This window comes from Centropristis striata, chromosome 1, assembly GCF_030273125.1.
Source record: "Centropristis striata isolate RG_2023a ecotype Rhode Island chromosome 1, C.striata_1.0, whole genome shotgun sequence".
Classification (NCBI taxonomy): domain Eukaryota; kingdom Metazoa; phylum Chordata; class Actinopteri; order Perciformes; family Serranidae; genus Centropristis; species Centropristis striata.
The window spans coordinates 34,511,921-34,528,474 of NC_081517.1; the positions used below are offsets into that span (position 1 = coordinate 34,511,921).

At 38.5% G+C, this 16,554-nt stretch overlaps 1 protein-coding gene across 1 annotated transcript in view; it reads right to left on the reverse strand.

Moving 5' to 3' along the window:
- The window catches only part of usp43a (ubiquitin specific peptidase 43a), a 158,067-nt gene that overhangs the window by 16,843 nt on the left and 124,670 nt on the right, over nucleotides 1–16,554 (reverse strand). The window contains exons 12-13 of the mRNA XM_059339929.1: nucleotides 8,363–8,482; nucleotides 1,156–1,405 (exon numbers count right to left, since the gene is read on the reverse strand). Of these exons, the coding sequence (XP_059195912.1) occupies nucleotides 1,156–1,405; nucleotides 8,363–8,482 (370 nt within the window). The remainder of the gene's footprint in view (nucleotides 1–1,155; nucleotides 1,406–8,362; nucleotides 8,483–16,554) is intronic.

Sequence of the window (16,554 nt, forward strand, 5' to 3'; positions counted from 1 at the left end):
GAAATTTAGAAATATGAAAAGAAAATCCACTTGAGCTAAAATGTTGTCTGCCCTGCTGAATTTTTGTATTTTCACACTCCAGCAGAGGGATGTGACAACATCTGTTTTTTTCTCTTTTGTGTTGCCAGATGCTGTTGTTATGCTAAAATTTGCTATTAAATAGTCACAACATAATCCTACCTGTTCATTCTCAAAGCTTTCTTTTCAAATGAAACAGAGTGTGTTGTGTGGAGCCTGACTGATTTATTGGCCAGCCAATATTTTCGTCTGACATTAGCATGAGCACATACTGTGGCAATTTAAAAAGTGTGTCAGGTGAGAGACTACTTCACCAAGGACATATGTAGTTATTCATAATTATTAAATTCCCAGTTAAGTGTATCTTATTTTGGAAAATAAAGTTAACTGTTCAAATGTAAAATATCCCATTACACATCTTAATCAGAAGTGTTTGATTACAACATTTAAGGGATCATTGCAATAAATGTGTGTTTACGATATATATACATTGTCACCCATAAAGTTGGAATAAAATATTTTTTCCCTCTTTCCATGAAGTGATAGTGACAATGTGATTTATTCTTGACAGATAAAGTGTATATCTTCTCCAAACTTTATTAATCAATCTCTTCCAAACATATCACAATGAAAAAAGAACCACAATTGATGGAGGATTGTGTCTGAAAACAAAATTATTCCAACTATATAGGCGGCCGTGTATATACACACACACTCACACATTAATATGAATATCAGCCCCAATAATCTATGATCAGCTGTGCTTGTGCTATTTAGAAAGGCTTGAAATTAAGTGTAAAGAAAACTGGGACCATACTGTTAGAAAAATATAGTGAGGAGGTGCTTGAAGGGAGTTGATGTGACAGTTTAAAACTGAAATTACCAAGAGCAGAGCAGACTGAAGTGCAGCAGATTGATTGTGTTGCATATCATTAACAGCAACAGCAAATGAACAAATTAGACTGGAACTGACATTATAAATAGCAATTGTGCGTTAAAATGCTGGCCTGATCAAAAGTTCAAAATGTAGTCATAAATAAAATTGTATTCAGTGGTATGAAATGAAGGAAAGTAAACAAGCATTTGTGGCTGATGTTACATACTATACATATTTACTGTGGGAAAGAAGTTCCATACCAGTATAATGTCCTCCGTGCATTCCTCCATGGTGGTTACACACAGCGTAGAGGTCGTACAGGTAGTCGTGTGGAAGGATCATGTCGGCAGGTTGGTTATGCGGGCCTAGGGGCTGCTTCCAGGGCGGCGGCCAGGCCCCTAAGTTCAGATTCCTCATACTCTGACTCCTCTTTGCCACATGGGGTGCCATGTCCAAACCGGTCAGGGGGAACCGCACCAGGGTCGACAGCTTGTTCCTCCGCTCGCCCACCTGTTTTAACATTTCTTATTTATATATACAGTAGACACATTGCAGGTATGACAAATAACCATTTTTATGTGAAAATCTATGAGGAGTGGATCAAACAAAGCAGTTCAACAGTGAATGAATGAAACAGTTAACATAATGTTGCAGCAAATAAATGCTTAATATAAACCACTAATAAACTGACATTACCAGCTGCACAGGTAACACACTGAAACCTTCCAGCATGTACTTTTGACCTTGATTCTATGGGTAATATTGCAGCAGGAGCTTAGCATTATTAACCCCCAAAGAACCATACTTGGTAACTTCAGCAGCCATCCAAATGGGGTCCACAAGCCTCTCCGTGACAGATAGTGACACCATGGCATCTGATCAATCAGTATAATAATATAATAGTAATAATAATAATAACTCAATTGACCTTGATTTGCAACATAAAAATGATACATTTTGAAAAAAGTCTTGTAATATCCTCCAATAACACTTGGTTGGGTTGACTTTTTCAGTTTCAAAGTGTTTCAATGAGTGCCCCACGAAGGTTATACAGGTTAATAAAAAAACCTGTGTGTTATTAGAACTGACAAGATGCCATTAAGACAAGCCAGTTCCCTTCAAATTATTCTTCATAGTGAAGTTCCTTTCCCTCTCCTAGAGTTGGCACCCTATTGTGATAGAAGGTTTTGTATACCCTCCCAACGACAGAAGCTGTGTTATGCGGATCAGTGGCATCTGGTTAAGTCTCCTGTGCACAATTTGTCCTTGGCACAGAGTCCAACAGAGTGACTGCATTAATTAGAATGCGGAGGCTGAGAAAAATCATACTGGTCAGATGAGGGAACTCATGGGATGAGAGGTTTTCGTGGGGAAGTGCCTGATGGACGATGGCTGGGGTTTAAGAAATGACAGAGTGGTGTCAATCAAGCACTGGGCCAAGGTGACAGCACGGCTTGGACACAACCTTGGCTGTAGAAAAGGTTTTTGGTTTGTGTAATGTCAAAGAGTCAGTAGTTGTGTGGGAGGCGGAGTAGTGCCAGCTAGACGAGGCTGGGATATTTTGTGGAGTGCCAGCTGTAAAATGAAGCTTGATTGGCCTTCGCCATCATGCAGGGACATGCACTCATATTCTGATGGTCAGTTATAAAAAAACAAACAAAAACAAAACCTTGTGTTGTAGTAAAGGCAGCAGGGATTGGTTAATGTGGGAAGGGATTTATTTTGACCCACACTTTGCCATGGTAACATTATTGATTATTTGTGTAGCATCAATCTACAGTATTGTAATTTGTAGATGGCCCCTGCACATTCAAGCCTTTGCCGGCAGTGGACAGGAGCCAATGTAAGTTGTCGTGCTCAGAGGACAGCTTGTGCTGATGAAAATCAGGTTGTAGTTTGCAGCCACCTAACTGGATAGATGTGCCGTTTCTCTTAAAGCAATCACTAACTGGCACAGGAACAACAAATCTGTGCATCTCTTTCCAACTTTACAGAGCTCAAATAGTTGGCGTGATTTCTACTTTCTTCTCAACGTCTTATTAAACTTTATTATTAACATTTGTACTTTATTCTCATCATTTCTAATTTTTTCTCGCATTGCATAATTAAATTGTGTTTTCAACTCTCATTATTTTCTGTCTCCTGCCTGGCCAGAGCCTTTTCCGATTCAAAATTACTTTATTTATCCCCGAGAGGAAATTAAGCTGGTCTATTAGCTCTTGAAGAATTAGTCAGCCTGATGGCTGTAGGAGTGAAGGACATGTACACTGATTATAACATGATTATATGCCTTTGTTGTATATGTGTGTTTTGGGGGACTCAAAAAATTAGACAGATTAAAACACATTAAATGTATAAAGTGCTATATCAAGTCTGTTTTAATGATCATCAAATTATTTTTAAACCTTTTCTTATATTATTTGGTAATTTGGTTGTAATGACAATACTACCTTCATAAAACATCTTAGATAAATATTATCAGAGCACAAATAATGCTTTTCATAGATCCCTAATAAAATATTTAATGGGCCAAATTAATGTCACTTCAAGTGTTATGAACCACCTATTAATCAAAATATTAAAAGCATTAGTTGCAACTTTATGACATCAAACCAAATATGTTTATAGATGATTTACAACACTGTGTTACTAATATTTGGTCCATCCTTGAATATAAAATGTTATAATGTGTGCAAGAACGTGCTGTTAAAATAACAAATCATAGCAATACTAATAATTAGTAAGCATAAATAATTGCATTTTCATTGCTTTAAGTACCGGTAAATAGGAAAAATGACCACTAACTGAAGTTTAATTAACTAGCAATTTACCATTACCTTGTTATGGTTATTATATGGTTATAAAGTGTTACCAAAATGATTGCTGACATGAGACACAGCACAGCGGTGCGATAAATATTCCACTGATTATAATAATCATTTTATCTGGTTTAGAGAGATACTTAATCCAAGCAGGAGACAGGGCTGTATCTCGAGCCACTTCAAGGTCCCGATGTCAACCATGTACGGGCATACTAATGAGTCCCTTGTGAAACCCACTGTGCTGAAGAGTGCTCCATGAAGTATGAAGGTGGCCCAAATGAGACTGTATATGATGGGTTATTGGTGGGAAGCTTTTATTATTGTTGGTGTTTATACATAGCAGAGCAGCCTTATGTAAAACCTCTTTTTACAGCAGACATTGTGTCTTGTCAAAGTAGGAAACACACAGTTTAAAAAAAAAAACTAAAAACCATTAACAATGGCTCTGTTGAATTCACATGTCCTAGGAAATCATGATAGTGAGAACCCATAGGCTAAAGCTGCCTGGAATTCATTAGTTTTAATAATCACACATATTATTTCCCACTGTGACCTGTCAGAATGTCTCTCTACTAACAAAATCTGCTCAGAAAAAGTATGGCATTGGGACACAGCTTTTGGGATTATTCCCCAGACCCTGATTATTAAGATGCACTAAATACTCCAACATAAATGGCAGAAGAGTTTGTGTGTCAGTACCACAAATTGTGGAACGTAGGTACATACCGCGGCTCACATTTCATGCCACATATGTACGTATTGCGGCTCGCGGTACAACGGCGCAGCACACATATGGTCCGCGGTTGTAAAAAAGGCGTTATAAAAGACAGTTTAAACAGTAAACAAATGTACATAAATGCCGGAAGTGAAGTAGTTTCAAGGGTTACTTGACTGCCTCAAGTTATGTAAAAATCGTAAGTTACATTCAAAAACGTGATTCAAGTAACTTGCGTCAACAACGTAACTTAGGTTACAAATTGTTTACTTTTGTTTTACACGGGACGCAAACCACGCTCTCCTGGGTGAAAGTCCACCGTTTGTTTGACGCATCCTCCAACCACATGGGGGAATCCGCCCTTTTAAACTTCGCTTGCCTGTCAATCACTACTACGTCAGGACGGTCAGAATCAACTCTCGGATATCTTTCAATGCCACTGTGATCGCTGGAGTCCCGCAAGGCTGTGTGCTGAGTCCACATCATTTAGCATGCTGACGACGTTACAGTCATGTGGCTCAACACTAAAAATTATGAATTTGCTTATTGGGACAAGGTTAAAAGCAGAGACAACCACTCTCCGATTGTTAACAAAACGAAGGATAGGACTGTCCCCTTCAGGAGGACTGTGAAGTTAGTGCAGCATTTTATATTCAGGGGGTGCACATTACAGACAGTCTCTCTTAGAGGCAGAACACCTCCTCAGTGAAGAAGGTTCAACAATGCCTGAACTTCCAAATAAGGTCCTCTCTAGGTTCTAAAGATCTGTTATAGAGCCCACGCTGACTTGCCGCATCACTGTTTGGCATCGAAATTGAAAATTCAGCTGTAAACAGGAAGGCCTTGTAAATAGGGATGTTGCATCACTAAAATTCCCAAACTGAATACCTAAAAACAAAAAAAAACATAAATCCACCTTTTCTGAGCACCAGAGATGACATGACGGAATCCAAAGAAATTAAGTACATCCGTAACACTTACTGCTGTCAGTTACTCTCCTTTTTTCACCAAATGCAGAGCTGAGAGAAAGGAGCAGTGACAACTCATGTTAGCTGCTTCCCTGTTTCAAAAATGTTCCACTGAAAAAATGTGAAAGCAGGCTGAAATTCATCTGTGCTTTTCTGTCTGGATAAAGGCAAACTCAGCCCAATCTCATTCCATACTGCAATGAAAGGAGCTTGCATCATATGTTGGAGTCTAGAAAGTTAGATGGCCACCAGAGAGCAAGTTGTGGTGAAAAGAATATCCAAAGTGTGGGAGTATTTTGTGCAGAGACTGACCTGTGCATGGTGCTCTGCAAATTAGAAATGGCATATCACAGCTGTATGATGGCAATGCACGAGCACTTGAAGTGGAAGCATCGCAGGGCGATTTTGCAAGTCGGCAACAGCGGAGCGCGCAAGATGGTTGGCTCTGGAAGTCCGGTTTACTATTGTCTCCACCCAAACATAACATTTATTATGATTATTTTGCAGAACTGTGAAACCAGTTAAGACAATTATTTATATTAAGATACTATTTTTTTGATGCAGAAAGAATGTAATTGTTACAATAATTTCTGTTAAGAGAAAAGGAGAAAGAGAAAAAGAAAAGTGTTCAAATTGCACATACTCACATGTTTTGTTCTGATGTAAGTGGTAATAAAAGTGACTTGAATTGTACATGGTGTTATTATTTTGCTGTTGTATTGTTAAATGTTGATTACATTACATTCCTTTTAGTTGGAGTGTAAAAGACAGAATAAAAGACAGAACTGCCCTGCAGTGCATTCTTTGCTTTTCATACTTGTTTGTTTTAAGAGAAGATGTTTTAATATAATGTTGAAATATAAATTACAAGTTTTTCACATTTTATTTTTGGTAAATTTGCTAAAATAATCAATAGATTAATCGAAAAAATAACTGATAAAAAAAATAATCGTTAGGTGCAGCCCTAGGTACGAGTCCTGTTAAATGTTTCTTGTGACATCCTTTGTCATCACTGTGGTCAGTTTCCCTGCTATCAAGGGCATTTTCATAAAAGAAAAGCCCCTGCAGCATCTTGAAGAACTCCTCTCACTGCTTTCAAGGTCTTTTTGACCTGCTGCCTTCCGGAAGAAGGCTGAAGAATATCAAGCCCAGAACCACCGGGTTCAAAATCAGCTTCTTGCCCCCAGGCTGTTTGTCTCCTGAACCGTACCACCTGACTGCTGTGTTCAAGGCTTTTTCATGTATTGCACTATGGCCCAAGGGGCACTATAGTTATCTCCTGCATTTTACACAACCAGTTAGGAGAGGAATGAAAATTAACTTGAACTTGAACTTTAGAAGACTTCACCTCCAGAGAGGCTTCAAAGCTCACATTACATGTACAGAAAACCTTGTCTGAGTCTGTTTATCCGCCAACACCGAACGGTGAGAGAAAACACAGGTTTATTTGAGCAGGAGTGAGGACAATGCTGACCTGGGATATAAAGCTGAGCAATGAGGATAAAATCCTGAGCATGAGAGTTCTGCCCCTGTGGAGCAGAGTGAGATTATTTTATGTGTGTGTCTTGAAGCAGCAGTGGCTGACATGCTGCTGCTGGAGGTTATTACAAATTAACTCTAGTATTCTTTATCTTTTCTGCTGCATGGCAGGAGTTTACGCTCTCTCCACAGACACCCTAAGAATGTTTCTCATGCATTTCTCAGCTATATACAGCCACATCAATTCATACTCTACCATTTGATAAACAGTCAGAATGCACTCAAGCGCCTCAGGACAGAGACAAACTTGTTACTGGTGGAGAAGGAGGATGTATAGAATTGCCCCCCTTTCTTATTTCCCAAGGTGAAGTCAGCAGGGTTGTTAAAAAGCTGTGCAGCTGCAAGATGTCAAGGGTGGATAAGATTCACAAGGTAATGCTGGATGTTGACAGGCTGTTGAGACTTCAATAATGTATGGTAATCAGGTGGTAGATGGGGGTTTTGGTTCTCATCTTTTTTAAAAAGGGGGGGCTAGAGGGTATGTGTCAATAACTGGGATATGACACTTTGTTTCCAATGGCAATGGAAAAGAGACTCGAAATTCACATTAAGTTTAAGCTGTTTTATAGATTTTATATTCCAGACAGTCTACCCTGCAATATCCATGTCTTCCATCCACTTTCTGGTCTTTAATGCATTCTTGCTTAGCACTTATCTCACCACTCCCTTATATCCTCTGAAAATGTCAATGTCCAAATCTTTATTCTCTCCAGAACATTTAATGTAACAGTTACTATGAGAGCACTTTATATTAGCTATTGCATTGATTAAGTTGTTGATCATTTTGTTTCTTTCACTCCTCACAGAAGGCAAGACTAGAATTAAACAATTATACAGAAAGCATAGCTATAATTGTAATGATCTTAAAAGCTTTACTTCTCATACAGCTGCATTGATTGTTTTTTCTTTGGGGAGGCACTTAGAGGCAAGCTGCAAACACAATATCAACTTGTTATTGCCTTGTAAGGCCGTTATGGGAAATTTATGTTTCCCCAATGTGTGTTAACAAATCGTTGAATTTTCACATATATCCTGCAACATTTGGAGAACATTAACATTCATTTGGAGCAGTTTTAGCCAAGTGTTTAATATTTACACTTCGACATCCACTCTACAGTGGTATGCACCAACACCTGAGGGAAATATCTGGCTCACAAGCTGCTAAATGTTCAACTACATTCCCCAACTAGTTGCTAAATTTGCCTGTTTGCTGCCAAAGAATGAGCTGAAAGATGCTAAAACATTCTTTAGAGAAGAGGTGAACTGCAGAGTCAGTTGATAATTCCTTGCGAGTTTGACCCTACGAGTACCCCCTTTTTCATTACACACTTGTTCAATTATTAGCCACAAAATATCTGTGCAGCTTCAAGAGATAAATGATTCAGTGCAACTTTAACTACAGTACCAGAAGTAGCTCACATACCTGTCGGAAGCGTTTGAGATGGAGGATCAGTATGTCAGGGAGAGTCCACAGGCTCATCTTCACCATGCCCTGCTGGAGCTGCTTACAATGGGGGCACTTCCAGGCATCATCTGGGGCAAGCTGGAATCAGTCAATGAATCAATAAATAACATGGCTATAAAAATCAAATCAAAAGGACAGAAGGTAGAGGCAGTTAAATCTTTCAGATACTTTAGCTAACCTCAGCTTCAATCAACTTCCCACAGACTTTCACAACAGAGACTTACAGCCGTCCATCAACTCAATCACCTCTCTGTCAAACCCCATCTTCTTCTTTACCTGTAGCGCAGCATTATGCAACCAGTTGTCAGCATGAGCTATATAAATCACAAAAGGGGAAAGTGGTTTGCCGCCATAAACGAGACCATACACAGAATGTTGACAGACACAATACATCAACTCTTCTGATGCCATAAAAAATTAACTGCCATTGGTATTTCTACCCCCACCTCATCCGATTCTGTCACCTCATCGCTGATACACAAAGCACTGCCACAGATCATCCACACTTAGAATAAACAGTGACATGAGCTTTAAATACATGAACTCATCTCTAAGTTACAGCTGGTGGTGCTAAAAGTGCCAACCCATGTCTTTTGTTGCTGTGTATGATTTAGTATGATTAAGTAGCTGTCATTAATGCTGACATGGTCAAAACCCTTTGGGAGCAAACATTCTTCTCAACATTCTTTTTATTTATTTATTTTTTTATCATAGCTTTGTGTCCTTGTTCTTGTTATGAATTCCTTAAAATGATTACTTTCCATTCCTTTCTTCTGGTTTTTCATCTTCAGAAACAGAAAAAAAAAAGATCCTTGAACTAAGTGTTAGAGAAACTTAGTGGGTACAGCTTGTTCTTCCACCCGCCTACCTGTTTTAACATTTCTCATTCATATACACAGTAAAGACGTGTGCAGGTATGAATTAACCATTGTTATGTGAAAATCTATGAGGAGTGGATCAAACGAAGCAGTTCAACAGTGAATGGATGAAACAGCTAGCATAATGTTGCAGCAAATACATGCTTAATATAATGTTCCTAATATAAAACACTAATACAATAACATAACTAGCTGCACAGGTGCTATAGGCTGAAACCTTCAAGCATGTACTTTTGACCTTGATCCTATGGGTGATACAGCAGGAGCTTGGCATTATTAACCCTTTATTGGGCACAGAACCATATTTGGTAAAAAATAAAAAATAAAAATAAAAAAAGTGTTAGAGAAACTCAGTGGATACTTTGCTTTTTACAGATTTAAGTGTGGAGGTGGCTCTACTTCACTTTACAAAGAGTGCACCAGAAGCAAACTTTGAGATAATGCATTTTATGACTTCTTTATGGTTTTAGAGGACTCTAGGGGATAAAATGCAAGGTGTTTGACTGATATCTCAAAGACATCCTCCCACCACGTATGCATGTGAAGTATGCATCTGACGCAGGCCAGATGCCCAGTATTTGCTCTTCACTGCTCAGAGGTTGACTCACTTAGATACTAAGGATACTAAGATTAAGATTCAGTTGCACACCACACACACACACACACACACACACACACACACTCACACACACACTGAAACAATGAGCAGTGAATGCGTCCTCTGCATTTAACACATCCTTTACACACCAGTGAACGCACCATGCTTCAGAGCAGTGGGGGGTCAGATGTCTTGCTCAAGGGCACGTCAGTCTGTGACTCCTCAGTCCAAGGATCTGAACAGAACCCTCCTGTTACAAGCCCAACTCTAACCTCTAGGCTATGGACGGGCCACTAAAAACATTATTTTAAAATAAAATCCCAGTGACAACGATAGCCCTTTGTCACCACAAAATCCCACCAACATCACTGTATATATCTATAACTGTCTGTTGTTGCTATAGCTACAGACAACCTCCATGGACTTATTGTCCATCTTTCAAACCCCCAAGCCTGTCTCACAACGTTGTATAAGATGTTTAGATTCTGTGTTACGACATGAGATCAGGAAATTAAATTTTCTGGTCTCACGTTGGTGCGTCATTGAACAAACATAATTAGAGCAGAAGAAGAGCCTGCTGCAGTCTTTACGATCCTGTCCATCAGGAACCAAAGTGCTGTTTTGGTGTGCTGTGAGTTTCAGAGGGCTGTGGAATTGCTTTCTGCAACTCTGTGACCATAATCACTGAGATGAACTTGTTCTACTATATTCCTGACAAGAGAAATGATTGTCAAAAACACACCTTTGCTATGTCATGACACATGTGAATGTGCGTGTGCCAGAGAAAAAAAAGAGGGAAAAGAAATTCTCTTGCTTGTTCCCTTGATTCTTCTCACTTGTTTTGTACCACTCACAGACGAGATTCAGGGAAAAAAGTGAATTGTGTCCTTTGCATTTCAAGTGTTATCTAAAGTAACAACAATTTCTGAAGATGTAAGGAACAGCTGAATTACATGTTGAGTGGTCTTTTACAGCATCTTTGTTGCCTAACACTTGATTCAGACTACACAATATCATGCTGATTATTGCCCGATCCTGCCAGTGTTGAGTGTCGTCTCAGATCGACAATGGGCTGCGTCATTCGATCGTTTTATCTTGTGTAGTGTGTCATGGTGGACGACAACCAATGCAATGTCTTAACATAAAGGCTGGCCTGTTAAATTTTTGTTTGCCTTCCATGACGTATTCCGTAACAGCCGTGACTTTGACCAAAGGCACAGTTCAATCGGCCAGTGCGCAACTGTACACAGGGTGATGTGGAAGAGGAATGATGTCGTTGGTGCTGTGGGGTGGAATTGAGAATTCTAAGAAAAGTTTGTGGAGTTATGCTACCAAATCATTCATCTTACTGGAGAAGGCTTGGGCAGACAAGCATACTGTAAAATTCATGAATAGTGAATTGCAGAGGGTACCAGCTTCAGTTGAAACAGACAGAGGCCCTTCTTCATAATTCCCTCTGTTTAATAAGTTTATATGGTTAAATTAAAGACTCTTGTTTTTTTTATTAGCTCAAGTTTGCCCTGTTTCATATTCATTATTAATCCATCTTGTCAAAATCAATCCTTTATCTGCTAGAAATTAAAACCTTCATGTTTCAGTGGAGATAATCCAATGATTTTGTAAAAAGGCTTTTTTTGTGAAACATTTGCAGGAACTGTTGGTCGGGGACCAATGTATAATGTGTCATGTCTTTCAAATTGTGAATGTCTCTTGGCAAAGTCACAACAATAATTTATGTCTCTATAATCACCTTATCTGACATACTGACAACCGTAAAACATTGTGTATGGATAATGTGATGCCCTGATTCACTCTCAGTGCTGTTATTTTGTCATGCCTCATTACAAAATACAATATTAGTATGAGCCCCTGAATGTTGCCTCTTTAAACGAAGAAGACAAGCATTCACACATGCACAACAGAGTGCAAATCCATGAAATTATAATCACCTGTTTGTTCACATGAAAGCTAATAACATCTTTTTCATCGGCTGTCATGAACTTGAGGCTGTTCTTTTGTAGTTTGAGCACATTGAAAATCTCAGTGGCCACAGGTCGCAACAGTAGGTTTGCTTATAATGTCACAACAATACATTTTGGATAAAAGACAACATTTATGGATTCATGCAGGAAGCATTCTGCTTCAGATCACATTTTGCTTTTATTTACTGAACAGTTTGATAGTTTTAACAAATTTTTTATGAAATCAAACATAACTCATTTCGTTTTAACCCGAGTAGATTAAATGAGCAAAAATGCTCTTACTTAGAAATGCTCACATTCACAGTCACCATAAAGAGATATTAAGAAAAGTATTAAATTTGGGTATTTTTACCATGCTGTAAAATATGAAAAGGTCTTTCATCAGTAAATATCATGTCTGGTCTTTTTGCTTTTCACCCTGTATCAACTCTCTATTTTCTAGCTGTGAATTTGATCATGCAACCGTTTTGCACAGTGAGTGGAGGCTTGTATGTGTATTCAACTGGAGCAATGGTACCAGGTAAATACAGAAACAGTAGCACATGATACTGAAGAGGTGTAACAAAATGTATTATGTTGAATTTTTTTTTTTAAAAGAGGCGAATGCTAAGGGACCCAAAGAACAAAGACCAAATCATACATTTAGTGTGCTTAGTTTAGCTCGGAATGGATTATTTCATTTGTTTGTTGTTGGGTTTTTTTATTATTCATTTATGGAGGAATATTTATATTATCAACATTAACTGATGCTGAATATTTATACTTGTGCTTTATTATTACATTTTTTTGAAATGTAAAAACTTTTTTCATATGCCCTTGGCACATGAAAAACAATATGACTGTGGTTGAGTAAGGTAAGGTAAGATTGAAAAACTATGGAGTAATATTTTTAACCATATATAAATGTGTACAGCATTACCTTGTACGAGTACCTTTCTCTCCCTCTTTTTCTCTGTCTTTTATTATTTACTGCTATTTTATGTACTGTACATATATTTGCCTGTACGGGTTTAGATGGATGTTGGAGTTGTGTTGTACTGTATCATGCAGTTTATTTAAAAAAAAAAAGAACAATAAATAGAGTTTAAAATAATAATAATAATAATAATTATTATTATTATTATTATTACACACACACACACACACACACACACACACACACACACACACACACACACACGCATATATATATATATATATATATAAATATATATAAAGCGCTGCCCTGTTTGAAAAATAGTTTCCCTTGAAGTCAAAATTGTGTGATTATTGAAACTAAAATTATTTGAACTGAAAGTTTTATTTAAAAGACAGCCAGATAAACTGAGATACAGAATGTGCTTTATGAGAAGACAACATGGATTGGAAGTTTGATGAGTAGCAATCTCAAAGATTTTCTTCTTCCTCCTGGGCATCTGTTGTGAAGGGCTCCAAAAAGATTTCTTTTCCTCTCTTCGACCCATTTTGTACTGGTGGTGATGATTTCCCACTCACAAACTATTTCTCTCCACTGCTGGAGCCTCCTGTAGAGCCTGCTGCCCCCCTCCACGACCTCCTGCGCACGTATTTCACCATGCCAATAAAAAGCGCTCCACACCCGCCAGTTTCACCTCTTCCTCAGGCTCGCCGTCCCCTTCGTCAGCCGCCCCAGGCTGCAAGCGTCCCTGCTTATAACTATTACGACCTCACCGGTCCCACTCTTAAGCCCACCTCCACTACCCCACAACCGCTTGCTGCTGCAAGAACAGAATGACGTCATTCTGTTCTTGCAGCCCTGGGAGAGAAAACAAATTTCTCTGTTCTTGCAGAGATTGTATTAGCCTTCAGTTAGACCCATAGACTGTATAAATAGGGTTAGACCATATCAATCCCCCAGCAGTGATTGGTCTGAGAGAGTGGGCAGAGGTAATGCAACACAATTGCTCTACAACTCACTGGTGTTTGTAGCTGCACACAATTTATTCTGGTCTCTGCTACTACAAGGAAACTTGAAACATGAAAGTGCAACTGGAATTACCACTTGTCCCATTTATACTCCCAAAGAGAAAGAACCACTTTCAGAACTGCAGCGTCAAGGCTGACACTTCTCGTCCTCCAGAAAAAGAGTGTCCTTTTATTTGAGCTCTTTCCTCTTGTCTAAAGAGCTGATGTACCTGAAGGTTTTTGCAAGGCAGAAAAACCTTAAAGCCACACAAGAAAAAGAACGTCACAGACTTTTACTCAACATATTTTTTCACAGTTTTGATAAGTGGCTGGTTCAGGCCAAGCACACCTTGCAGAGTCTTGTATAAGAGATGGATGCTGACAGGGCAGTTACCTAAACCACCCTATAGAAGACGGATGCCAGAATCATCTCTTTCTTCTCTCAGGCTTCATTTGCTTCCAAATCAAACTCTGATAAGAATGTGTACACTGTGTTCCTTCTAAAATGTGAGGACTGAACCAAATATAGGGGCAGAATGAAGATTTATACGTATTAAATCCCTGTTCCCATCACTATTTCAACTAAATGTTATACTTTCTTTCTGAGAATGTCACAATGCCTTTCATAGACACAAATCCTTTCCATCTCACTTAAAGACAGGTTATTATGCAAAATAAGTTTAGTCTGGTCTTCAGGAGCAATTTGTAATTAGAATGTTCCTTTAGAGATAAATGCCATGAAGCTGAAGTCAGATTGAGCTCAGGCTCACGGACAGCTTGTGCTAACGAATAAAGATTTTGAAAAAGTAAGCTGAACGACAAAACATGAATAATTAGCTAAATAGTTTACATAGTTTGTGTTGTAGCTGCTCTGTGTTTTGTCTCACAGCTACATTTACAGTCAACTTGTCCATGTACATGTAGAGTCAAGTGTCTGGAAGCCTGGTAGGGGTTCTCTGCCATTTCTGTTAACCTGTTTTCTCCTGTTTTTGCTTATTTAGGGAGCTTTGCATTGTCTGTTTTGTTTGGTAGGTTTAGCTGAATCTTATTTTCCAGATAGTGATTGACTTTTGTTTCTTATTTTGGCCTTGGAGACCCTGAAGATTTAGCTGCTTCCTTTTTCTGTGGTACTTAGTTGGTTTATCTCTGTTTATTCCATTTGCCTGTTAATAAATATTATAATTGTTCAACTTTGAGTCCATGCAGCCTTTTTTCTGCATAGTTTTATGTTACCAAATATGTTACTTCCTGTGACCCCAGACCTCAAACTAACTACGTAACATAATGAATAAAGGATAATAGTTAGCTTAAAGGACTGAATAATAATCAGAATCAGAATCACCTTTATTGTCACTGCACAGAGTAACAAGTACTAGGACAACGAAATTAGCCGTCCAAACATACAACCGTCTCAAAGTATAAGACAGTAGACAAGACGAGACGAGAGGAGCGAAGCAGGGAAGGGAAGGGGGAGGGAGAGGAGAGAAAAGTGGGACCACCTTCGTTCAGAGCCAGTGAGAAGAATTAGCTAAAAGTGATGGATAAACAGCTAAAATAGTAGTGGTAAGATAGGTAGCTACAGGTAGTATTGGATAAAAGTATAACTAAAACCATTTCAACCTGAAATGGTTAGCTAAAAGTAATGTTAACAAATAATGGTTTAAATACTAAAGTAACATTAAGGGGTAACATTCCCAGATTGACTGTTGAAATTGTTAGCTAGAAGCAGTATAACAGATAGTTAAAAGATAAATGGTTGAAATGTTTAGCTCAAGCTCACAGATAAACAGTTGAAATGTTTAGCCTTAACCTTGATTGTATGAAAAATATGAACAACCAGACGGACAGACAGACAGACAGACAGACAGACACACACACACACACACACACAAACAGGGAATCAGTTTAGGGACACGTCAGCTCATCTGGATGTGGGTGTTCATCAGGCCAAAAAGGTTAAGAACCACTGCCTACATTACTCGGCAGGTGTCCTCAGGTTGTATTTTATCTAAAGAGTTCTTCAATCAAACACAAATAGTAGCAGGACTTAGTGAATAACATTAATAGGAACTCGAGGAGTGATTAGTAAGATCATAATGCTCAAATCTTTATATGGCTGACTTTTCTTGATTCATCAAAATCTAAAATCTACATACTAAGTGATGAGCAGCTGTGCATTAAACTTTTACACTTTGGCTGATACATGATTTAGAGCAGCCACTGCAAGGCAGAGGAGTTCTCCCCGCTGTGTGGCAGTTAATTATTGCACTGCATTTCCTTGAAACTGGCCCATTTAGTCAGTAATTGGGGATGTTTTCACAGTCCATAAACTCACTTTGAACAGGGCTCTACAGACAAGACACACAAGACTCTGAATATTTATTATGAGTAAATAATCTGTAAGTAATCTGTGGCCATAACAAAACTGTTTGACGCAAATGGTGTACCTTCCTTCCTAGTTGTGTACTCATCTTCAAGGTGGGTGGCTGCTTATCTCCAATCCTCCAAGTTAGCATTTGTTTTCCAACTTCCTCATAATGTTATCTTCTGTACCCAAAACAGCTTTTTGAGTTGTTTATTTCAGGCATGATTAATCACCGTACTCTGAGCTCTAGGTGTGGAAAAATGTTACGTGGGATTAATGCTACATCATTACTGCTGCAAAAAACAGTTTCTACACAAACCAAGCTGTGGATAAAGCATATGTTGAAAAGGGTAGATATATAATTAGCGTTTTTATGGTACTAGTGCAGTGCCCGTAGGAAGTAT